Source organism: Ostrea edulis, chromosome 2, assembly GCF_947568905.1.
Source record: "Ostrea edulis chromosome 2, xbOstEdul1.1, whole genome shotgun sequence".
Taxonomy (NCBI): Eukaryota; Metazoa; Mollusca; class Bivalvia; order Ostreida; family Ostreidae; genus Ostrea; species Ostrea edulis.
Window position 1 is genome coordinate 24,665,619 of NC_079165.1, and position 26,118 is coordinate 24,691,736.

The 26,118-nt window shown below is 36.5% G+C and overlaps 2 protein-coding genes across 12 annotated transcripts; one reads left to right on the plus strand and one right to left on the minus strand.

Moving 5' to 3' along the window:
• The first annotated feature begins 1,404 nt into the window (after positions 1 to 1,404).
• Positions 1,405 to 18,095, plus strand: LOC125679549 (heat shock 70 kDa protein 12A-like). Of its 11 annotated transcripts, XM_048918852.2 has the most exons (8): positions 3,388 to 3,513; positions 4,975 to 5,056; positions 11,421 to 11,459; positions 15,061 to 15,382; positions 15,469 to 15,687; positions 15,999 to 16,158; positions 16,799 to 17,170; positions 17,260 to 18,095. In XM_048918852.2, exons 4-8 carry the CDS (start codon positions 15,089 to 15,091, stop codon positions 17,268 to 17,270), a joined length of 1,056 nt encoding a protein of 351 aa, XP_048774809.2. In that variant the 5' UTR covers positions 3,388 to 3,513; positions 4,975 to 5,056; positions 11,421 to 11,459; positions 15,061 to 15,088; the 3' UTR covers positions 17,271 to 18,095. The 11 variants fall into 11 exon arrangements, with proteins under 11 accessions (XP_056012443.1, XP_048774809.2, XP_056012444.1 ...); XM_056156469.1 differs by lacking the exon at positions 11,421 to 11,459; XM_048918845.2 differs by having other exon boundaries at positions 3,399 to 3,513; positions 16,799 to 18,095.
• A 1,291-nt stretch (positions 18,096 to 19,386) lies between these two features.
• Positions 19,387 to 24,490, minus strand: LOC125679570 (complement C1q-like protein 3). Its single transcript, XM_048918885.2, has 2 exons — positions 23,787 to 24,490; positions 19,387 to 21,659 (listed from the first exon to the last, which is right to left on the minus strand). Exons 1-2 carry the CDS (start codon positions 23,995 to 23,997, stop codon positions 21,247 to 21,249), a joined length of 624 nt encoding a protein of 207 aa, XP_048774842.2. The 5' UTR covers positions 23,998 to 24,490; the 3' UTR covers positions 19,387 to 21,246.
• Between the last annotated feature and the right edge of the window lie 1,628 nt (positions 24,491 to 26,118).

Here is a 26,118-nt window from a genome sequence, read left to right on the forward strand (position 1 = left end):
CAGATCTATACAAAAATCCCAATTTTTTCAATAATTAATTGTTATGCAATACAAAACTTGGTATCAGATGAAAGATAATTAACATACGCAGTGATTCACTAAACGAATTTTGAAAATTGACAAGATACATAAGAAGTAACTGTTATAATAGAGATTAACATTAATCCTTATGAGAAAAACACATTTCTAACATATAAAGCTAATTAGAATATAATTTCCAAATGATTATCATGGTGAAGAGATCCCTATCACCAACATATGCCAAAAAAAGTAAAGGTCACCATAGAAATTTAGAACATATTTAATTTTTTCTACATTTCTGACAAAAACTCTAATTCACTCTGACTAGATCTGGTCATCATCCACTCTGCCTGCCATGTTTACCTCACTAAGAATTAGACATTATGTTTTCACAAAAGATTTAATGCTACAGATATTGACTGTTTGTGATAATCAGGGTGTTTATGGATCGAATACCTTAATACAGATGTTACTTGTACTTGTATATGAGATACACTGTACGACAGTGAGAGGTATGAGATACACTGTACGACAGTGGGATATATGAGATACACTGTACGACAGTGAGAGATATGAGATACACTGTACGACAGTGAGAGATATGAGATACACTGTACGACAGTGAGAGACTCGATTCCATTAACAAAATTGACGAATCTCCATCCCCTGTAATTTGTGTAGATGATGTTCGAGGTCTTAAGATGAATCTACCAATATATGTTAATTATTCTATCTATGTATTGAAACAAACTTAACGGTCTTGAGCATTTTGAAGATAAAGTGATTTAGATAAACTTTAAACAAAGAGGGAAAGAGGGGGATAGAAAAATGTAATTTTCATGCCACGAATTTTATGACGGGATGGGGTGTTGCGTTTGGACTGTCAGTTTATATCTCCCATTGTCGAAAATGATAAGTTTGGCTTGTTCTATAGTTTTTATGCTATACTTCATATTCAATGAAGTGAAAGTTCAAGGTCTATGTCAGGTCAGACATAAAGGTTCAAGGTTTTATGCCGCTGTCAAATCCTCCCACAGTCTCTGGCCTAGATCCGATCTACACTAAAGTCATTGGATTCCACTTATTGTACATGTAGTTCTAGAGGTTTGTGTGAGGTACAGCTACATGTAGTTCTAGATGTTTGTGTGAGGTACAACTGCATGTAGTTCTAGATGTTTGTGTGAGGTACAACTGCATGTAGTTCTAGAGGTTTGTATGAGGTACAACTACATGTAGCTGTTAAAGAGGTTTAAATCCCACAGCTTGGGTAATTTGTAACCAGCTTAGATATGAAGCCACGTTTTAGAGGAATCTCGAACTGGATTTCCATGTGTTGTGAAATAACATTTGCTATTTAAACAACAAACTTTGCAAAGCAAAATTAGATCGCCATTCAACTCGAGCCCGGAACATCTCCATATACCATGGTGAGACACGAAGGGTTTGGGGCGCTTCTCAGCCGCTTACTTCGAACATTTCTCCGCAGCCGAGTACGTTTCATCTCCTAGGGGCCCGGGCTGACCTTTTTCAAAGAGGTACCCGGGCCGAAAACGGTGTGTACATTTGTTGACGACTCACCCACAGAAACCCGGGAGAAATACGGCTACATGGGCTTGAAGGACGGACCCCTCCCTAAGCGGCCGCGCAGTCACACCCTCGGTGTGCTAGCAGTTGGGAGCGGGGAAGTCTGGAGAGCCCCCCAATCGTTCAGTGTTAGTGGTGAATTTGTATTATGTATTTACCACAGCATTGTCACTTTTGGGAATTTGTTGACTTCACGAATATTTAGGTATGTAAAACTGAGGAGTATAGAGGTACGAGAACCAGCTGAATTTATTGAGGTATGTAAAATTGACAAGAAGTATCGAGGTACGAGTACCAGCTAAATATATTGAGGTATGTAAAGTTGATGAGAAGTATCGAGGTACGAGTACCAGCTAAAAATATTGAGGTATGTAAAGTTCATGAGAAGAATCGAGGTACGAGTACCAGCTAAATATATTGAGGTATGTAAAATTGACGAGTAGTATCGAGGTACGAGTACCAGCTAAATACATTGAGGTATGTAAAATTGACGAGTAGTATCGATGTACGAGTACCAGCTAAATATATTGAGGTATGTAAAGTCCATGAAAAGAATCGAGGTACGAGTACTAGCTAAATATATTGAGGTATGTAAAGTTGATGAGAAGTATCGAGGTACGAGTACCAGCTAAATATATTGAGGTGTGTAAATTTGACGAGTAGTATCGAGGTACGAGTACCAGCTAAATATATTGAGGTATGTAAAGTTCATGAGAAGTATCGAGATACGAGTACCAGCTAAATATATTGAGGTATGTAAAGTCCATGAGAAGAATCGAGGTACGAGTACCAGCTAAATATATTGAAGTATGTAAAGTTGATGAGAAGTATCGAGGTACGAGTACCAGCTAAATATATTGAGGTATGTAAAATTGATGAAAAGTATCGAGGTACGAGTACCAGCTAGATATATTAAGGTGTGTAAATTTGACGAGTAGTATCGAGGTACGAGTACCAGCTAAATATATTGAGGTATGTAAAGTTGATGAGAAGTATCGAGGTACGAGTACCAGCTAAATATATTGAGGTATGTAAAATTGACGAGTAGTATCGAGGTACGAGTACCAGCTAAAAATATTGAGTTATGTAAAATTAACGAGTAGTATCGAGGTACGAGTACCAGCAAAATATATTGAGGTATGTAAAGTTGATGAGAAGTATCGAGGTACGAGTACCAGCAAAATATATTGAGGTATGTAAAGTTGACGAGTAGTATCAAGGTACGAGTACCAGCTGAAGTTCCAATGTTAATCATACTAAGTTGAAAATTTAAATTATTTACGATCTCATCAAAACCTCCAAGAATTAATGAAATACGTATATTGACCAGTTGTGTAATGACAAGAATTATTATGAATATTTTACCACTCAGTGATGTCTCAATGCGTTTATTTTGTCTACATTGCTGTTCAATGAAATATTCTCATTACCGAGGTAAACTTTAGAGTTTTTTTGGGCTGTAGCCCTTTTCCCCTCATTATTTGATGACTATGTAGACGTTCTGGGGTGGGTTTTTTTTTTGGGGGGGGGGGGGGTCTCATCCTTCGTAGTTTGATTTTAGTGCTAGTTGTATGTACACCCCCCCCCCCCCCCCAAAAAAACCGTAACTATTCTATTTCCAACAAATTGCACGGATTTGAAAATTTCAATTTATTCGTGTTGTTGGTCATTTTTAGTGTTTTTTAAATCCTTATATATATTCAACCTCGTATCTATATTCGGATCTGACACTTTGGTTGTTAAGGTTTTTAGTGATATTTAATACTTGAGGGGATTCCCTCACATGACATGCAGTTTGAAAGTTTTCACACTCCCGGGATTTCCCATTGTCATTCATAGCGTAAGCGTTTGTGCGATAAGGTGTGACCGCTTTGAGTCATGTAGATGACAAACGTTGCTGAACAGAAAGTAAGTATGTAAACTTGAATATCTATTTCGTTAATTTGTTGTGGGTTGCAATCCGAAGATAGGGATTGTGGAGGTGGAGGTCTGTATATTCTGGGGGTTATAGTGGCATAGTCCCTCACCGATTTTCAATCATTCGTATAATGAGGTCATACGATGTCCAACGCTTTAAATTTACGGAACAACATGAGTGTTTAAAATTGGTATATACGTAAAAAATATTAAGGTTCACAAATATTCAATCTTTCGTAAACATTCATACGTTTTTTGGTCGTTCCTGGGTAAAAACCATTGTGGGTAATAATATATATTCGATACTAATATGTTAGAGCGATCACAGTTTCTTGAATATGAGCGGATCCAGAAATTTTCCCCAATGCATATATTTAGTTGAAATAAAACTATGGCCTATCATTTAGTATGTCACAACTGAAAGTGGATACAAATAGGAAACCATATTTATTTTCTGCCAAGCTCAGGGGTGGTGGACATACAAGGCCTGTATGCGGGGACGAGAGATCTGACAAAATAACAACATAGATTATGTACTGTAATTCATACAAAACGAAAGGTAATTAATACAGCTTCACGATAGATGCCGAGGTAGTTCACGTTCCGTTGATATGTCGAATTTAGAAGGTACGCATTACGATTGGAAAATCAACTCTCAAAACAAGTGAAAGGAATCCCAAATCCAACAACATACATATAGCACTTACTTTTTTAATTTTTTACATTTTTTACAATTCGTCCTATTGCATGTGTGTTATTAAAACTCCATGAATCAAAGAAAAGCCACACGGTGAACGAGAACAAAAGGAAACAATTATGACACAAGACGTGAGGGCCTGCTTTAAGGTATTCCATGTATAATGAAAGGATAATGAACAATTTTAAAAGATTTAGATCAACATAAATGTTTATTATTAAATAATGATGAAAGTGAAGCAGATGAAATTCACGTGAATGGTAAATGATTAGAAGCTGACCTTTTTGCACTTAAGACTTTTTGGAAGAGTTGTCTGCCCTTTGTAAAAATAAGAAAAATCTAATTTATAAAAATTTGTATGGTCAATGATTAATTTCATTTCATATTTTCATAAAAAGAAAGTATATGTAACTTTCTACCAAGAGATAATTATGAAAATATGATTTGTTTGTAAAATATTGTAATAAAACGTGTCTTTCCCATATACTTCAATGTTAAATTCTAGGTGAAATAAATCAGGCAGTAAACAAAATTTTAAAAATTCCTATAGTGGATTATTTCCATTCGAAGGACTCTTCAAAATGATACCATGATTACAAATATACCATAATCCATTTATTAGATATGAAATATGGTCATTATACATTGAATACCTTTAAAAAGTGTATTCTTCACTTTGGTCACCATTAATGCAGTGTTGCTGATTTGTACAGAGTCTACATAACAAAATAATCATTTCTATCATTTCCTTTTAGGCAACTGATCCCACCTCCTAGGCAACTGATCCCACCTCTTAGGCACCTGATCCCACCTCCTAGGCAACTGATCCCAATTCTGGTATGTCCTAATTTCGATACTTTTAGACTAACTTTCGCTTGAAAATTCCTCTAAATGTCTTATGAACGGTGTGTTACTTGTGTACAGTATAAGTTACTTGTGTACAGTATATATTACTTGTGTACAGTGTGTGTTACTTGTGTACAGTATAAGTTACTTGTGTACAGTATATATTACTTGTGTATAGTATATGATACTTGTGTACAGTATGTATTACTTGTGTACAGTATATATTACTTGTGTACAGTATATATTACTTGTGTACAGTATATATTACTTGTGTGCAGTATATGTTACTTGTGTACAGTATATGTTACTTGTGTACAGTATGTGCTACTTGTGTACAGTATATGTTACTTGTGTACAGTGTATATTACTTGTGTACAGTGTGTGTTACTTGTGTACAGTGTGTTACTTGTATACAGTATATATTACTTGTGTACAGTATATATTACTTGTGTACAGTATGTGTTACTTGTGTACAGTATATATTACTTGTGTACAGTATATATTACTTGTGTACAGTATATGTTACTTGTGTACAGTATATATTACTTGTGTACAGTATATGTTATTTGTGTAAAGTGTGTGTTACTTGTGTACAGTATATGTTACTTGTGTACAGTATATGTTACTTGTGTACAGTATATGTTACTTGTGTACAGTATATGTTACTTGTGTACAGTATATGTTACTTGTGTACAGTATATGTTACTTGTGTACAGTGTATGTTACATGTGTATAGTATATGTTACTTGTGTATAGTATTTGTTACTTGTGTACAGTATATATTACTTGTGTACAGTGTGTTACTTGTGTACAGTATATATTACTTGTGTACAGTATATGTTACTTGTATACAGTATATATTACTTGTGTATAGTATATGATACTTGTGTACAGTATGTGTTACTTGTGTACAGTATATGTTACTTGTGTACAGTATGTGTTACTTGTGTACAGTATATGTTACTTGTGTACAGTATATGTTACTTGTGTACAGTATATATTACTTGTGTAGAGTATATATTACTTGTGTACAGTGTGTGTTACTTGTGTACAGTATATGTTACTTGTGTACAGTATATGTTACTTGTGTACAGTATATGTTACTTGTGTACAGTATATATTACTTGTGTACAGTATGTGCTACATGTGTACAGTATATGTTACTTGTGTACAGTATATGTTACTTGTGTACAGTGTGTGTTACTTGTGTACAGTATATGTTACTTGTGTACAGTATATGTTACTTATGTACAGTATATATTACTTGTGTACAGTGTGTGTTACTTGTGTACAGTATAAGTTACTTGTGTACAGTATATATTACTTGTGTACAGTGTGTGTTACTTGTGTACAGTATATATTACTTGTATACAGTATATGTTACTTGTGTATAGTGTATGTTACTTGTGTACAGTATATGTTACTTGTATACAGTGTGTGTTACTTGTGTACAGTATATATTACTTGTGTACAGTATATGTTACTTGTGTACAGTGTATCTTGTGTACAGTATATGTTACTTGTGAACAATATATGTTACTTGTGTATAGTATATGTTACTTGTGTACAGTATATGTTACTTGTGTATAGTGTATGTTACTTGTGTATAGTATATGTTACTTCTGTATAGTGTATGTTACTTGTGTACAGTATATGTTACTTGTGTATAGTATATGTTACTTGTGTACAGTATATATTACTTGTGTACAGTATATGTTACTTGTGTATAGTGTATGTTACTTGTGTACAGTATATATTACTTGTGTATAGTATATGATACTTGTGTATAGTGTATGTTACTTGTGTACAGTATATATTACTTGTGTATAGTGTATGTTACTTGTGTACAGTATATATTACTTGTGTATAGTGTATGTTACTTGTGTACAGTATATGTTACTTGTGTACAGTATATATTACTTGTATACAGTGCGTGTTACTTGTGTACAGTATATGTTACTTGTATACAGTATATATTACTTGTATACAGTATATGTTACTTGTATACAGTATATGTTACTTGTGTACAGTGTATCTTGTGTACAGTATATGTTACTTGTGTACAATATATGTTACTTGTGTATAGTGTATGTTACTTGTGTACAGTATATGTTACTTGTGTACAGTATATGTTACTTGTGTATAGTGTATGTTACTTGTGTACAGTATATGTTACTTGTGTATAGTGTATGTTACTTGTGTACAGTATATGTTACTTGTGTACAATATATGTTACTTGTGTATAGTATATGTTACTTGTGTACAATATATGTTACTTGTGTACAGTATATGTTACTTGTGTACAGTGTATCTTGTGTACAGGATATGTTACTTGTGTACAATATATGTTACTTGTGTATAGTATATGTTACTTGTGTACAGTATATGTTAGTTGTGTACAGTATATGTTACTTGTGTACAGTATGTGCTACTTGTGTACAGTATATGTTAGTTGTGTACAGTGTATCTTGTGTACAGTATATGTTACTTGTGTATAGTATATGTTACTTGTGTACAGTATATGTTACTTGTGTACAGTGTATGTTACTTGTGTACAGTATATATTACTTGTGTACAGTATATGTTACTTGTGTATAGTGTATGTTACTTGTGTATAGTGTATGTTACTTGTGTACAGTATATGTTACTTGTGTATAGTGTATGTTACTTGTGTACAGTATATATTACTTGTGTATAGTATATGATACTTGTGTACAGTATATATTACTTGTGTACAGTATATGTTACTTGTGTACAGTATATGTTACATGTGTACAGTATATGTTATTTGTGTACAGTATATGTTACTTGTGTATACAGTATATATTACTTGTATACAGTATATGTTACTTGTGTATAGTATATGTTACTTGTATACAGTATATGTTACTTGTGTACAGTATATGTTACTTGTGTATAGTATATGTTACTTGTATACAGTATATGTTACTTGTGTACAATATATGTTACTTGTATACAGTATATGTTACTTGTGTACAGTATATGTTACTTGTATACAGTATATGTTACTTGTGTACAATATATGTTACTTGTGTATAGTATGTTACTTGTGTACAGTATATATTACTTGTATACAGTATATATTACTTGTGTACAGTATATATTACTTGTGTATAGTATATGATACTTGTGTACAGTATATGTTACTTGTGTACAGTATATATTACTTGTGTACAGTATATGTTACTTGTGTACAGTATATGTTATTTGTATACAGGATATGTTACTTGTGTACAGTATATATTACTTGTGTACAGTATATATTACTTGTGTACAGTATATGATACTTGTGTACAGTATATGTTACTTGTATACAGTGCGTGTTACTTGTGTACAGTGTGTTACTTGTATACAGTATATATTACTTGTGTACAGTATATGTTACTTGTGTACAGTATATGTTATTTGTGTATAGTATATGTTACTTGTGTACAGTATATGATACTTGTATACAGTATATGTTACTTGTGTACAGTATATGTTACTTGTGTACAGTATATGTTACTTGTGTACAGTATATGTTACTTGTGTACAGTATATGTTACTTGTATACAGTGCGTGTTACTTGTGTACAGTGTGTTACTTGTATACAGTATATATTACTTGTGTACAGTATATGTTACTTGTGTACAGTATATGTTACATGTGTACAGTATATATTACTTGTGTACAGTATATGTTACTTGTGTATAGTATATATTACTTGTGTACAGTGTGTGTTACTTGTGTACAGTGTGTTACTTGTATACAGTATATATTACTTGCGTACAGTATATGTTACTTGTGTACAGTATATGTTATTTGTGTACAGTATATGTTATTTGTATACAGGATATGTTACTTGTGTACAGTATATGTTACTTGTGTACAGTACATATTACTTGTGTACAGTATATGATACTTGTGTACAGTATATGTTACTTGTGTACAGTATATGTTACTTGTGTACAGTATATGTTACTTGTGTACAGTACACATTTATATGTAATGTGTATACTGATCCTTTTTCAGTAGGAGAGTATTCCTTTTTTTACTGGCAGATGAGTATTTTTACATTGTATTTTGATTTGTGTTACATTAAATACCTAGAGGTATTGTTTGGTACGTAGTGTTTGTTTCTACAGAGTCTGGGAAACTTAAAGATAAAAGACACTGGAGCAATATAGAAAAATATTCATAGCAAAAATGTTTTGTTTGTATAATTGTTTTATGCCTGGAGAATTTTTCACTCATATTCAGACAGAAATACATGATCTATACGAAAACCCGACAACTCGAAAATTGACATTGACAAGGCTGATACGAGAAGTTTTATTTCATGTTGAATTATTATATGGTTTGTTGAGAAGATAAACAACAGAGGCTAGCACATCATAATTATAATAGGTTACAAAATATTTTAACACCAGTGTAATGTTGTGGAAAATGTTCTTCCCTTGTTCATCAGATCACAAACTCGAAAATGAATGCTTTCAATGGTTTTCATTAATTTTTACCTGAAATAACTATGAAATCATTCAATCAATTTTGTGGATTTCCTTATCCCATGATTTTCAAACATTTGAACCAAAACGACAAATACCGCCGTGGTGGGATATAAGTAGAGTGTTCTCCACGCTTGCGGAAGGTTGGGGTTCGAATCCCGGCCGTGACAAACCAAAGTCATTAAAACAGATGGTGACAGTTCCATCGCCAAACGCTCGGTATAAGGTGTGAATGTCACGGGTCCTCGGAAATGACCTTCAAATGGATGTCCCGTGTCACAGTAGGTGTGGCACGATAAAGAACCCTCACTGCTCAATGGCCGTAAGCGTCGAACATAGGCCTAAATTTGAAGTCCTTCACCGATATTGGTGACGTCTCCATATGAGTGAAAAATTCTCGAGAGGGATGTTAAACAAGATACAATCAGTCAATCAACCAAAACGACACACAAACTTGATATGATGTTTCAAGGTAAAGATATCCTATCCATGAAATGATATTTCAACAAAAACCCACGAAATTTCTTCCCTCGAATTTAAACGATTCTACAGCATCACTTTAATTGTTGAAGTAACAGCCCATGTGAAAACCATGCATTAATTTTAATTCATTGATGAAAACGTTACATATTTATTTTTGGTTGCTTTTACAATTTCATAAATCCATTAAAGAAAACAAAATTGAAAACAGTGCAAACACAGGAGGGAGAATAATGTCTCTAAATATCGCCTGTTGACCACCTTTGCCCCTCTGTCCTTTAAAGCGCAGTAATCCATAATTAACATCAATTTAAGAATCCGCTTTGATAGATAAAATCCAAAATGACACATGAAAGAAACTGGCGTAATGACATGTCCCTGACTCATTGCAGTGAATTAAAGACACAAACAACGTTTACCAATTTATTAATATAATGGCAATGGTACATTTGGGATCTACTGAAATGGACAATATCGACCGCTTGTGAAAATTTTGTGGGGTACCGCACAGTAAGCCAGTTTAACTTAACTTGTAAGGGATACACTGGAGGGCCCGAGTAAAACATTCAGTGCCCAGACCTGAACGGACGACAGTGTTCTAAGGAGGTAAGCGAGACCCGCCCTTCTCACGCTGTCTCCTGCAGTGCTACCTGCTATGTAGATTTCATGTTGGACATAAACCTCTAACATGCATCAGCCTGTAGTATCTCCTCACTGAAGTGAGGTGGATGTGGCCCTAACCGTCCCCGGTGGTGGTCCAACTATTAGTTTACTTGTTTTAACTTCTACGACTTTTAGTCCTGTAAATTGCCCCCTGCTTTAGAAGCAGGTGGGGGGAACAACCAGGTTTTGGAGCAGAAACAGTCATCGCATACCATTACCGACTCCCCAGTTCGGCCACATACATTAGAACAATGTCCCACCAAAAAACTTGCAGCATTAAAATAAACTGAGTGAAACTCAAAATACAAAAAAACATACACATGTGTAGGCATAAAAGAGTCACATGGATAAGAATAAGTCTATTTGAGCAAACCCCAATACTTGAACCTTCCTTGCATTGAACCTAGAGCTGCATAAAAATTATAGTAATGCACACAATTGACAAACAGCAGCAAGCATGAAATGTTAAATCACTTGTGAGGCGGGTAAAAAACGCCTTGACTTTTAAAAAAATTTCCAAGGCCGCTTGAATATTGCTGAGAAATAATTGATTTCCCAGGTCCGACAGGTGAGTGCCATCTGTTCGGAACAACTCAACCTCAGTAGCTTTGATGACATGGTCGTGTCCAATGTACAAACCTCTTACCTGGTTAGTCATGAATTTTCTCATGCAACTATTAATTCTGATCCTTTTTTGTTAATTTTAGGACCAGCATCAAGAGGGGCAAAATGCCAATATCTTCTAGGTAGGATAGCCGACTAGATAAGGGTTGTACTTGGCCAGAGCGCATTGAATCTTAACATGGTACATTGCGCATCTTCTTTAAATTGTTTTGATGTGACATGATCAGTAGTTAAGTCATTGGATCCTAAGTGAACGAGTAAAACTTCAGGGGGTTAATGATTGTGCTCCAGTAATAAATCGTTGAGGTTTTCCTCCAACTGGTCCCATCTCAGCCCTCTGCAACCTTTCCATGTGATGTTGGCCTGTAAGTTGAGGTTGCTCCCTTCTGGTATGTCTTGCGTTGCAATGCCAGCCCAATATGGGATCGACCACCCCATAATCCAAATAGTTTTACCTGTAATACTTGTCTTGTGTTACTTGAGAGTAGCAATGAGTATGACTGAAATACCTCAGTGCTATGCATGAATTGGGTGCGTGTGTATGTGGTGTCTGACTGATGAGGGGTGTGTGTGTGGAGAATTAATAATTAATGGCTTAAACTATTGAGGTCGAATGTATGCTAAGAAAGCGTTGGACTTTCACCTACCCTGTTCCTGGATAAAACTATATATGTGAATATTCCCGATTTGCTAATTCAGTTGTCATGCCAATGCGGAAACTGTGTGACCTGAAATGGTCAGATTGTTGCAGGAATGACAGAGCTTTTTGAAGGACTGCCTGGAACTGAAAACGTGTCATAGGAGTGCCATCTGCATGAACGAGCTATGTATTAGTAGGGGTGGGCTAAGCTGTAAATCTGCCTTAATTGGTAGTGTTGGACAGAAATTGGTGTCCGGAAGTTAGATAATTTGGCAAATTAGGGGCTTGCCGGTTTGGTTGGTCTTGAACCTAATGTAATGATACTGACAATTGACCTAGCTGGTTTTGAGAAACGTGTGAAATCAGCAATGACAAAACTTCACTGACTCTGAGCAAACCGTAAAATGCCAATGAAAAGGCTGCTGAAAAAAGACATGATTCAAAAGGCGAGCGACAGACGGATGTTAAGGCATGAATAATTTTAACAAATAACTGATATGATATAGGACGTCTGATATCTTTGTTGACGCCTACAGACCGCTTGACACCTTCTAGAGCTTTTGTGATAATGAATGCGTTGGTAGTATCTTGGAAACCCTGGAATTTATGTTGATAAACAATTGCACTCAAGTGCAAACAAATGGTCATATAGATATGTAAGCTGATTTAGTGACAAATAAGCAATGTAATGCAGCAGCTGATCGACAGGGACAGGCCATGTGCTGGTGGAACCATACAGTAAAGTGAACTGTTTAAACTTGGTTAAAGCTGCATTGTATGCCAGGTGAGTGTTGTGATCCAGTGACCTGTTAAGAAGTCTAGATGAGTCGCATATGTGGGCTGGTAGTGGTGTAGGCCACTGGTCTGCATCTCGTGCAAGCCTTTGAAAACGAGTTCACTGTGAACAAGAAAATGAATCCGCAATGTGATTGGCCTAAGTATTAATGTAAGTGGCTTTTAACTGAATATTGTATTGTAGTAATGGTAGCACTAACTGTCTGATTACACCAATGACTGTGAGATTTAGAAGTAAAGGTATTGACTACTTGTACTACAGCAGAATTGTAAATGTGAAAAGGAAGTTGAGAATTTTGGAACAGATGGCACCAACCAGTGATGGCTACTAAAACTGGAAAGAGTTCCAGAAATGTCATGTCCCTGGTGATACCCAATTCAAACCAGACGGGTGGCCAGAAACCATGGGCCCACCTACCCCCGAAATAGACACCATGGTTACCCCCGCGCTATCTGTGAAAAGCTGAATGGTTTGACTATCTAGAAAAGGACGGTTGATAACCGAGACGCCATTAAAAGATTGAAGGAAAACTTGCCAAATACGAAGATCTTGCTTAATGCTGCGATTGAGCTTAACTCTATGATGGGGCTTAGTAATGCCAATCGTAGCATTGATAAGACGTCGGCAAAAGGCGCACCCCGGGGATTCAACCCTACAGGCAAAATTTAGTGAATCAATTAGTGATTGAAGGTCCCGTAAGCTGACTTTTCGGACAGCCAGAAAAGAATTATTAACTTACCTTAAACGATCCAACTTGTCTAATGGTAGGGTTATGGTCATACTGAGGGTATCAAATTGAATACCTAGAAATACGAGAGATGTAGTTGGTTCAACGGTTTTTTCTTCTGCAATTGGTACCCCTAGATCTCGACAGAGACCTAAATTTGTCTACCGTGTTTTGACAGACTGAGGAAGATTTACGACCGCAAAATAGAAAATCGTCTAAGAAATGCAGGATAAATCCATTGCCTGTGTGCTGTTGAATAAGCCAGTGTAAAAAGGTAGCAAATTTTTTCCACAAGGCACAGCTTATTGAAGAGCCAAAGGGAACCATTTTGTCAAAAAAGAAATGACCTTGAAAATTAAACCCAAGGAGTTCGAAATTAGCAGGGAATATTGGTAAAAGACGAAAGGCAGATTTGATATCAGCCTTTGCCAGAAGGGCGCCTGACCCCAGCTTAGCAATTATGACTGCTGCCTCATCTAAGGTTGAATAATTGACAGAACAGGCTGTGGAATCAATAAAACAAATTACTGAATTGCCTTGAGGATATGATTGATGATGTATGAGCCTCATGTCTCCATCCTTTTTGGGGACTAAACCCAGTGGGGAGACCTTAAGGTTTATAAAAGGGGGTTGGGAAAAGGCCCAGCCACCGATTAAGCAACAACTCTTTGTTGATTTTTGTGCACGCTACTGATAGGTTAGAATGAAGACTTTAGAGGTTTTTACTTAATCTCGCCCCCTTGGACCCAAGTACTGAAGTCTAAAACCAAAAGTAAAACCGTCTAAGAGAAATTTTGCATTTTGGTAGCCTTGCATGTGCATTTTGAGGGCTCGTAGTAGAATAGGAGTGTGCCCCAAAGAATGTAGGGTTTTAATTCCTGCAATTGACTCTAGGGTGTTTCCCTCTGCACTGACTGCATGAATGACTTGCGGCATCTAGGGAAGAAATTACAGAATTTACCAGAGTTGCAGGCAATATAAATTGTAATTGTTTTTGTGATGCATGGCCTACCGGTATAGTATTAAAGGAGTTGGCTGATACATAAGGTATAAACTTGGCCTGAGCCGACTGTTGATTGCGGAAATTTGATTGGTTGTTTATGCACATCAACCAGAATTCGCTGTGAATTTCTCCCCAAGACATAGCAGGGTTGGAGGCCTTATGGAGTCGGAATTGCTCGTCATACTTGTGCCAATTTTGTGAACGACTAGAAACAGGAACACCATACGCAGGGGATAATGGAATATTGCTATATAGATATGAGTAGTTGACAGTGAAGAAGCTGAAGGCATCCCGTTTGTCATAACATTTCCCATTTTCAGTTAATCATCCATATATGAAACAGGTTTGGAAGACTGCAGTGTCTTTTATTTGGATATTCCTGGAATATTTTGAATTAAAATAAATAAGCTGAAATTACTAGATATTGCCTTTCCAAACTTTTCGTATATATACGAGGCATTATTTTCATGATATACACCAACAGTACTATGAAACATTTAAAAAAATATTCTTTATGAACTTTTCACAATCAATTAATCATTATCATCAATTTTTAGATGAGCTAAGCAGCCAGACAAGGTCACAATGGACTCTATGCCTCATCTATTTGTGGCCGCCATCGACCTCGGGACCACGTATTCTGGAGTTGGGTTCTCTTCCAGAGATTCCTTCACTAAAGACCCAACAAACGTCTATCTGAAGAGCTGGCATGGTATTATGGTAACAAGTAAGGCTCCCACTGCCGTGTTATTCCATCATCAAAAGTTTGTTAGCTTTGGTTACGAAGCGGAGGATAAATACACCGAACTTCTGCTTGACGGTGAAGCAGAATGCTGGAACTTCTTCACCAAATTCAAAATGTCCCTCTACGAGCAGCAGGTGAGTTTCTATGTAAAGATCGGCAAAATCCAAATTATTCTAAAAAGGAACCACCGTGAATCAGCTTATGACTTAACATTTTGTAGACTTCATTGGACGCTTTGGAGCTGGAAGCTGAAAATGGTAACAAGATGTCAGCTTTAACAGTTTTCTCTGCAGCCATAAGATATTTGTGGGAGCAGATAATGAACGCAATCGTCAAACAAGTTTCCTATGTAACCTGTGAAGACGTAAAGTGGGTGATCACTGTACCCGCCATTTGGACTCAGCCTGCAAAATCATTCATGAGAAAAGCAGCCACCCTAGTAAGTATATATATAATTATATAGTTTGTAAAAAAGAATTCAGTATTTGATACAGTAAATACATCCATTAATAAAAGACTCGAATAACATTTCACTGTTAGCTAACAGTGAAATGTTATTTGAGTTTTGTGTTTCTTGACTTTTATTATTGAATATAATTATATGTATATAAGTCATTGTGGCTCGGAGTGCTTTTGGAAGTATGTTCCGGAAATGTTTTATTCATGTACTATGGTAATAATTTTGATAATAAAAGATATATGTTTTATTATTTTATGTTTACATTCATAAAAAAGAATACATTCCTATAGGCAGGTTTGGAATCAAAGATGCTCACGATAGCGCTTGAACCTGAAGCAGCAGCCATATTTCTCAAACACTTGCCGTTACAGAAAAAAAAGTTTGGAGAAATTGGAGACACGTTTAGAGCCTTCTCACCCGGATCAAAGTACATCATTGTCGACGCAGGGGGTGAGTATAACTATCAATTAGATGACCCATACTTTATGACATGTTATAAGCTGTTACATTCTATCTTTTTTTCTTGCAATCTATGGGGTTTCTGGTATTCTATTTATATTTTTTATGTTTTATATTTGCAACCAATCGCTGATTTTGACTACGGATTACTCCATTTACCTGATCAAGATATTGGACTCACGGCTGATGTGACGGGTCGACAATACACAGCAAGAGATTCATTCTTCTCATGTAGAAATCTTTGAATAAATTCTATTCTCAAAAGGATATAAAAACATGTCAGCAAATAAAGGATGTGTAATTAGATCTGAACTACACGCTTTCTTTGCCTATAATTAGTTTTAGTTGACTAGTAATTGTCAGAACTTGTTTCAGATCCTTGGGTGTATATCAATAAAATGCTTCCGATCCTTGGTAGTATATCAATGAAATGCGTCCGATCCTTGGTATTATATCAATGAAAATCAAGACGGAAAACCAATATCAAAATCTAAAATATTTCTTTCTGTGAAGGGAATTCGTTTCATATCATAGCAGGAAAACGCAGATATCTTTAAGAACGGTTGTAATTGAATCTAATCTAAGGTTTTTCTTTATTCATTTTATGTAGAATGTCATTTTTAATTTGAAGGAGGGACAATGGATATTACAACCCATGGAGTTCTTGAAGATGGAAGTGTTAGAGAGTTGATTCAATCATCCGGGGGCGATTGGGGAGGAACCAACGTTGACGACAACATCATGGAATTTTTGGAGGATCTTCTGGGAAGTAAGACCATGTCGACACTAAGAACTGATCATCAGCTGGACTTTCTAGAACTTAAACGCAACATTGAAACAGCCAAATTAAGTATAAGCACTCAATCCAAGAGGAAAATGACTATCATCATTCCAGCTGTTCTTCACGATTTGTTCAAGGAAAATCATGATGGTATGGAACTGTCATCTGTGAAAAGCGCTAAACTTAGAGAAGGAAAAACAGTAGACATATCATTAAGCAAGGGTAAACTGAAATTAGATTATGAAATTGCTTGCTCTTTCTTTGAGGGTGTAATCAATTCTATATGTAGCCATTTAAAGCATATTTTTCAGCAGTGCTCTGAATTCGAAGTCGACATTCTGATTATGGTCGGTGGTTTCTCAAATTCTACTATTCTAAGTCATGGAGTCGTTAAGGAATTTTCAGACAAACATGTGATTGTTCCAGAGGACGCCGATTGGTCGGTACTGAAGGGAGCAGTTATTTTTGGTCATGATCCTTGGTTGATCAAAGAAAGACGAAGCAGATACACTTACGGTGTGAAATGTAAACAGATATTCAAGGATGACATACATGATCCTGCAAAAAGAGTGGAGGAAAATGGCAAGGTATTCTGTCGAAATCTCTTCAGTAAACATGTGGAAATCGGTGAGCTCATCACTGTAGGAGAATATCAGACTAAGAAGAAGTATCGAGTCTCTCACGACACAACGTCAAAACTAGAATTATATGCTTCGCGAGATCCTGATCCAAAATACGTTACGGATGAAGGTTGCTTCAAGATTGGAGAGCTGAAATTAAGTAGTCCAGACTTAGAAGTCGGGAGTAAATCTTGTGTTCAATTGTCCTTCAGTCAAACTGAAATCGAGGCTAAAATGAGCCATAGAAAATCAGGGGAGACAACAGCATTGTACCTCGAAACAAATTTTTGAGGAACTACACATGTATATTACTTTCTAATTTGACATACCAGTGAGGTTTAGTGAGCACCACGTTTTAACAGAAACATAATTTTAGCTTTTATTCCTCTCCATGAAGTTTTCTATACAATTAATCACTAATGAAGGACAACCTGTTCAACGCATCCATTGATCACTCGATCACATCTATTGTGGTAGTAACCCTCAACGTCTTACATACAAATTATCATAATGAAATAATAAAATACTTGGCTTGTATTCATTTAAAAGACTTGCGAAGTATAATGGCGCAAATTCACGAAAGGAACACAGGGGTGTGATTTTTCCTCTTTTTAGAGAAAATGTTCTGATTTGCTCAATTGTCGAAAAAATGAAACACTGGATTTGATCTAAAGTGGCAGAAAATGATATTTTTCCAGGTAGGATGAGGTGTTTTCCTCCCTTTTTAACCAGTTTTCCTCTGATTTCTGAGGAATTCAGTCACATCCCTGGGAACAATATGTATAGCTTAAAATCTTGAATTGGGGTCGGTAATTAATGGGAAGCCAATGGAATTCTGCCAGAACTGGAAATATATGTTCCCTTTTTGGCGACCTCGTATTCTGCACCGTTGTAGCCGGTCAAATGTTTTTCCTAACTCCAAAATATAGACAGTTTCCATTATCAAGTTTAGATGTTACAAAGGCGTTAGCCAGGATTGTGCAAGCTTCTTTTGTTAAATAGTGTCTTATATGCCCGATATTCAAAATCTGATGGTGACATGATTTACCGTCCGTCGTCCGTTAACAATTGAACATTTTTAAATTCTTAATAAACACCAGTCCAATTCTTTTCAAACTTGGAATGAAACATCATTGAGACAATGGGGACATAAATTGTAAATTTCGGGACTCCAGCACCCTAGGGGCGGGGCAAAAACTGTCCAAAGTTGACCAATTTTCAAAACTCTTCTTCTTAAGAACCACACACATGTAAGAAAAATTAAATGCATAGTGATGTAGAGCAGGAAGGTCTCTACCAGAATTGTAAATTTCATGATCCCCGGGGTAGGGGTGTGACCCCATGTTTGGGCAAATCTTGTTATATAGTGTTTATGTGTAAAACACTTAAATTACATCTTCTTTGATGCTATTGATACTAAATTTAATGTAAATAGATATTTAGAAAGAAGAGGTAGTCTTTTACCAAAATTATAAATTTGATTATTCCAGGGGTAGGAGTTTTGCTATCAGGGTGGGGCCAAAATGGCAAGTTATTAAGTGTGTGAACAATATACATTTTTAACTTCTTGACAACTATCATTCCAGTTCTATTCAAATTTGGTATGAAACATCTTTGGCACATAGGAAACATAAATTGTAAATTTAATGATTCCTACACCCCTGGGGCCTTAGGGGCAGGGGGAAAACTGCCCAAAAATGAAAATTTTTCAAATATCTTTTTAAGAACCACACACATTTAAAAAAAAAAACTAAATGCATAGTGACGTAGACTAGGAAAGCCTCTACCACAATTGTAAATTTCATGATACCAGGGATAGGGGTTCTGACCCCAGGCCGGGGCCAAACATGTTATATAGCATGTATGTGTAAAACACTTAAATTACATTTTCTTCAGTGCTTTTGATACCAAGTTGAAACTAAATGGATAGAGAAGGTAGTCTTTTACCAAAACTGTAAATTTGATTTTTCCCAGAGTAAGGGTTTTGACCCCAGGGTGGGGCCAAACTTAGTATATAGTATTTATGTGTAACAACCAAGGGTTATGCCTTTAAGAGGAGTCCAAATTAGTCATATCTTTTGATGTTTTAATGTTAATACACCTATTATTTAAAGCCTTTCATCAATGTATGTACTTTTGAGGGCAGTGAAGTCTTAAGAACACTTCTTGTTTTATACTGTTGCTAAACATTAGAATTTAGTTTAAATATTAAGAACAGGCCTCTTGTTCACGCATGTTGTAAAATTGTAGATTTCAGGATTCCTTCACCCCTGGGGTCCTAGGGACTGGGCAAAAACTGTTCATAATTGACCAATTTTCAAAAATCTTATTCTCTGGAAGAGATTGATCACTGTTCGTTATCTTTGCCTTTCACATATGTAAGAAAAACTAAATATATAGTGATGTAGAGCACGAAGGCCTCTACCCAAATTGTAAATTTCATGATCCCTGGTGTAGGGGTTCTGACCTCAGGGCGGGACCAAACTAGTTATAAAGTGTTTATGTGTAAAACACTTAAATAACATTTCATTTAGTGCTTTTGATTTAAAATTGAAACTAAATACTGTCTGACGTGTTTCATACCGATTGTTAAGCCGTTCTTTGCACACTGATTTTGACTACGGATAACTCCGTTTACCTGATTAGGATATAGGGCTGACGGCGGTTGTGACCGGTCGACAGGGGATGCTTACTCTTCCTGGGCACCTGATCCCACCACTGGTGTTTCCAGGGGTCCGTCTTTGCCCAGATATTTATTTTGTATTGCTTATAGGAGTTGATCACTGTTCATTATCTTCGCTTTTCATAGATCAAGTAGTCTTTTACCAAAATTGTAAATTTGATGATCCCCAGAGTAAGGGAATGACAAAATTTGATGGAAGCGTTCATCACCGTTACAAAATGGCAGACAGCAATGCTTGACATGACCTCCGTTCGCCATGTTTCGCTTTCCGCATTCCGATTTTTGTGCACGGCTTATAAATATTCTCCGAGAAAGAAGTTTGCTTTAGACGTTTAACATAAGTTACTTTCATAAATTCTTAGCATTAAATGTGAAAAACGCGTGTCTTTCGGAGATGAGCATACAAAGAAGGCATCATGCCACTGTGTGCGTTGACTCTATAAAGAACACTGCTACGGCAGTTAGCGCCATGCTAAAGTCAAAGTGAGCAATTATTGCAAGAACGTGAAACAATTATCAAATACAAATAAAGCATAATTAAATCAAAGCACAGTTAAATAGATTTGTGTCAAATGTAAATCACGTACAGATGTAACATGTATACACAGATGATAAACTTCTTTTGCAATTAACATTCGTAAACTATAGATACCGGTATTGTTAGATGTAGACGATAATAATCATAATGAACGTTTTGAGAATGAATATCCAAATTTATCAAGTTATCCAAATATTGTGACATTGGCGTGTTACGCATGCAACTATCTTCTTTCAAATCAATCAGAACGACATTCGTGCGACCGGGATCAAATAGATAGGAAGAGTAAGCACCCCCTGTCGACCGGTCGGGAGCCCTATATCTTGATCAGGTAAACTGAGTTATCCGTAGTAAAAACGCAGTTTTCTTTCAGACTTCTTTCTGATATGTATAGTTCGATTATTAAATCATGTATATGGTATTTACTTTTTAAAACTGTAATGTAGCAATAGCAGTGTCATTCTGAACCATTGATCAAGGTAACTGAGAAGGTTGAGTCTGGGAAACCACTGTACAGTGTGTCCCCGCTGTACAATTGTATCCAGACCCTGTCCCCCGCCTCTAGGTGGTACACAACAAGGTTGGACGCTGACTGGTAGATATTTAAAGATTCAGGATTATACGCCATTACTCCTGTCTTTGTTGAACCATTAATCTTTATTGTGGTCCAGAAGGTGTGACCGTAGTTTGCCACAACAGTACAAAATATAAGATAGAGTCCAGCCTTTGGCGCAGTGAACACGCCTGTTGTAGGATTATATCCCCCGCCCACCTGGTATACGACCCTACCAAAAATAACAGTCTGTCCAACAGTGTATTTATCTCTTAAACCATGAGCTCCAGCTGTGAAAGCTACATTAGATCCAGTACCTGAAAAATATTAGATTAGATAAGTCATGATAATGGTTTGACGTAGTAGAAAATTGATTCAAGAATGTTATTGTTACATAGTAAATATAACCATAGTATGAAAGGAGAATATAACGAACAGTGATCAATCTCATATCTCCTATAAGCAATACAAAATAGATAGTTGGGCAAACACGGACCCCTGGACACACCAGAGGTGGGATCAGGTACCTAGGAGGAGTAAGTATGGGGGTTTTAAATAGTCAAACAAACGAAAATACATGTATGTAATTGTTACATTAAAAAGAACTAAGGTATGTGATTGATACCGCTTTGTAACTCATTTCACAGACTGTATTCCACAAATTATATCACACATTTAAGGATTGTTGATTATCTACTTAATCAAAAACAGTTACGGATTAACTATTTTACAAACAACTCGACTTTATGACTTCACCTTTTCCATTTATGACAAACGGGATGACTTGAGTTCCATCAACTTCCCATATTTTGTTGTAATATTTCATTGTTACCAACATATGATATCTATGTATCACAATTGATCGATGCGCGAGAGCATATGGAAGGTGAAGATAACGAAGAGCGATCAATCTCATAACTCCTATAAGCAATACAAAATAGATAGTTGGACAAACACGGAACCCTGGATATACCAGAGGTGGGATCGAGTGCCTAGGAGGAGTAAGCATCCCCTCTCGACCGGTCACACCCGCCGTGAGCCCTATATCTTCATCGGGTAAACGGAGTTATCCGTAGTCAAAATCAGTGTGACAAGAAAGGCCTACCAGTCGATATGAAACACGTCAGACAACAATTGACTCAATGATAGGTTGTATTGGCAAACTAGATCGTTAAAGCGGTTATAGAATTTGCGAAATGCTGACTTTAAACGAGACTGTTGAAACTCCAGCACCATCACCTTATTTGTCAGTAGCTTGCCTCGATTTAAAAACTGACTACGCAGAATAAACTCAAATCAGTTGTGAGGTATGAACACCATATGCCCATGATAATGGAATATTGCTACATAAATGTGGGACGTTGACGATGGAGAAGCTGAAATCATCCCGTTTGTGATACAGTTGAGTTGTCAGTTTGCCATTAATGTCTACTTTCAATAAAATATCTAAGTATGAAGCAGAAGTGGACGACTTAGTGGTGTATTTTATTTGTAGTTCACTGGGATATATCGAATCGACATATGAATGTAAAACTTATACGGTATCAATTTTGATGCACCAGATGCGCATTTCGACAAATAATGTCTCTTCAGTGATGCTCAACCGAAATGTTTGAAATCCGAAATAACTATGAAGTTTTAGAGCTAAATATAGCCAAAAACAGCGTGCCAAAAAAGTGGAGCCAAATTCGTCCAAGGATAAGAGCTATGCATGAGGGAGATAATCCTTAATTTTGAAATGAATTTCTAAATTTTGTAACAGCAATTAAATATACATCCATATTTTCAAGCTAGTAACGAAGTACTTAGCTACTGGGCTGTAGAGACCCTCGGGGACTAACAGTCCACCAGCAGAGGCCTCGACCCAGGGGTCATAATGTAAAACTTATACAGTACCAATTTTGATGCACCAGATGCGCATTTCGACAAATAATGTCTCTTCAGTGATGCTCAACCGAAATGTTTGAATGAAAGTTATTATTGTTAATAGATAAAACGTCATCAATATATCTAAATGTCAATTTGAATGTCACCGCAAGAGATTTCTTCTTCTCACGTAGAAGGTTTTGAATAAATTCTACTTCATATGAATATAAAAACAGGTCAGCCAACAAAGGAGCACAATTCGACCCCTGGAAATTCCATCAGACTGTTAGAAGACCTGATCACCATTTTGCGTATGATAAATTTTTTAATCAAGGCAAGCTGTTGGCAAATAGATTGATGTTAGAGGGATTCAACAGTCTCGTTTAAAATCAGCATTTCGCAAATTATATGTCTTTGTAATGATCATATTTGCAAATACCAGCTGTTATTAGGTTAAATGTGTTTCATACCAATTGTTCGGTCGTTCTTTCCATATTGATGTTTGACTCTGGATTACTGTACTAACTATATCACGATAGAGATAGCGAAACTACATGTAAACAGAAAATTATACATACATGCTCTCCGAAGATTGGAAAGTGAATCATTCACTTTGGTTATTTCATTATACATGGAAAGTGAAGAGTTTTGAATTTGAAGTTTGGTTGATTTTTGGTGTTCTTCTAGGGAGGATTTTAATGTTGCAGTTTCGTTGTGTACATCTAACACAGAGAGTGACAAATATCGGTCCCGGACTTGTAGATCCTTAATGGTAGGAGACATGTTCATCTTTTTTTTTTTCACCTTCTCTAATCATCTGCTCCATTTCAAAAGTTAAGACATCTGTCAGTCTTCTTATATCCTCAGGAGTGGTCATATTTTGTTGAATCAGCATGCAGGTAGTATTCAAAGAATTTAGTTCCTCTTTCAGAATGGTATTTTGTTGCAATAAGAAAGTGGAGGTAGAACTCGAATTGTCTATTTTGCTTTTCATTATGCTGTTTTCTCTCTGAACGTTTTTAAGTTCATTTTCCAAGAAGGATATCCTCGTTTGCTGTTGATGGTTTTCCTGTTTCAAAGATACTACGTCCGTAAGTACTGAATCCAAAACTGTTTGTAAATGACGTATTTGACTGTCCACATTGATATATAGTTGCCCATTGGATGCTGGCGTAGCGTTTGTTTGACCATGAAACAACAAACACTCTACAGTTAAAAAGGAGTACAGGGACACGATACAACTTGTAATCCGTTCCATTTTGACCGCTCGAGACAGAGTGAACGACTAAAATGTAGGTTGATTTTGTCAATCATTCATCATTAAACAAACTGTTGTTATCTTGACTTAGAGGTAAATGAGAATTATCTTCGATACGATTGATAAAACACAAAATAAATTGACATATTGAAGCAAAACTTTAGGATATAGGCCCTTGTAATAAAGCTGAAAAGTTTTACTGCTTATTACCATAGTAATCCGAAAATCTATTATCTCTATAATCCTTGTTATAATAATGATTGGTTTCATATAGCGTCTTTTCCAGCGTATGCTGCTCAAAGCGCTTTACAATGCATTATTACCTCGGCAGACCTTATATCAATCTAGAACTTTCTCAGTCTCCTAGGAAGCATACAGTGCAAGCTGACATTAAAAGCGCCAGAGCACTAACATTCTAACAATATATTTCACTGTCTGTAGCCAGGTACCCCTTTTACACTTGGGTGGAGTGAGGATATTCATGTAAAGTGCCTTCCCCAAGGACACAACGTCGGCCCTGCCGCGGCCGGGATTCGAACCCACGACCTTTCGGTCGAGAATCTGACGGCCTAACCACTAGGCCGTCAGAATCTAAGAATCTAAATGACATATTACTGTACATCACGCATACATTGTTTTGGTGTGAGGATTCCAAATCCTCCGTTGACGAGTGGTTAGAGCTTCAAGCTCAAAATCACACGGTCTCTCACCTCTGTCGGCTCGGATTCGAATCCCGTTCGCGCTGGTAAGTGAGAAAGTTCCCCACTTTACTTTCGGAAGGTCGGTGGTCTCTTCCCAGGTACATTGTATCTGGGTTCTCTCTTCCACCAATAACAACTGGGCGCCACCAGATAACTGAAAAATTGTCGAGTGTGGCGGAAAACATCAATCAATCAATCAACCAAATCGAAATTAATATGCCACTGCCTTCATGAGAAGTTAAATTCGGATATCAGGAAGCACAATATGATATAAATGTACTATATTATAATTATTTTAAAATATCATAACATGACAGCATTCCAAGGGGTATCACAGCATGTATGACACAATAAATACCCCTCCCTGCTGAAAGGCCGTAAGCACCGAGCATATACCTAAATTTTGCAACCCTTCATCGGCAATGGTGACGTCTCCATATGAATGAAAACTTCTGAGTGGGAGGTTATTACATTGATCACTGTTCGTTACCTTCACTTTTCACATTAAACAGTATACAACCAACCAACCCGTATCCGCCAATGCGTAGTTGGTTCATCCAGTATCATATTCTTTATCTTAAAGGGGCATGGACACGATTTGAGCTGAAATTTTTTAAAATTTTATTTTTCCATTTTTAATGTTCAGTATGCTCAAGCAAGGTATCTCTAATGGTCAGCAAATAATTGAATGTCAGTTGTCGAGGTACATGGGAGATACAGAGCTCACAATTCTATGTTATGCAAAGAAGGCTCGTGCCATGTTTTTGTTTACATGCAAGGTGAAGATAACGAACAGTGATCAATCTCATAACTCCTACAAGCAATACAAAATAGATAGTTGGGCAAACACGGACCTCTGGACACACCAGAGGTGGGATCAGGTGCCTAGGAGGAGTAAGCATCCCCTGTTGACCGGTCACACCCGCCGTGAGCCCCATATCCCGATCAGGC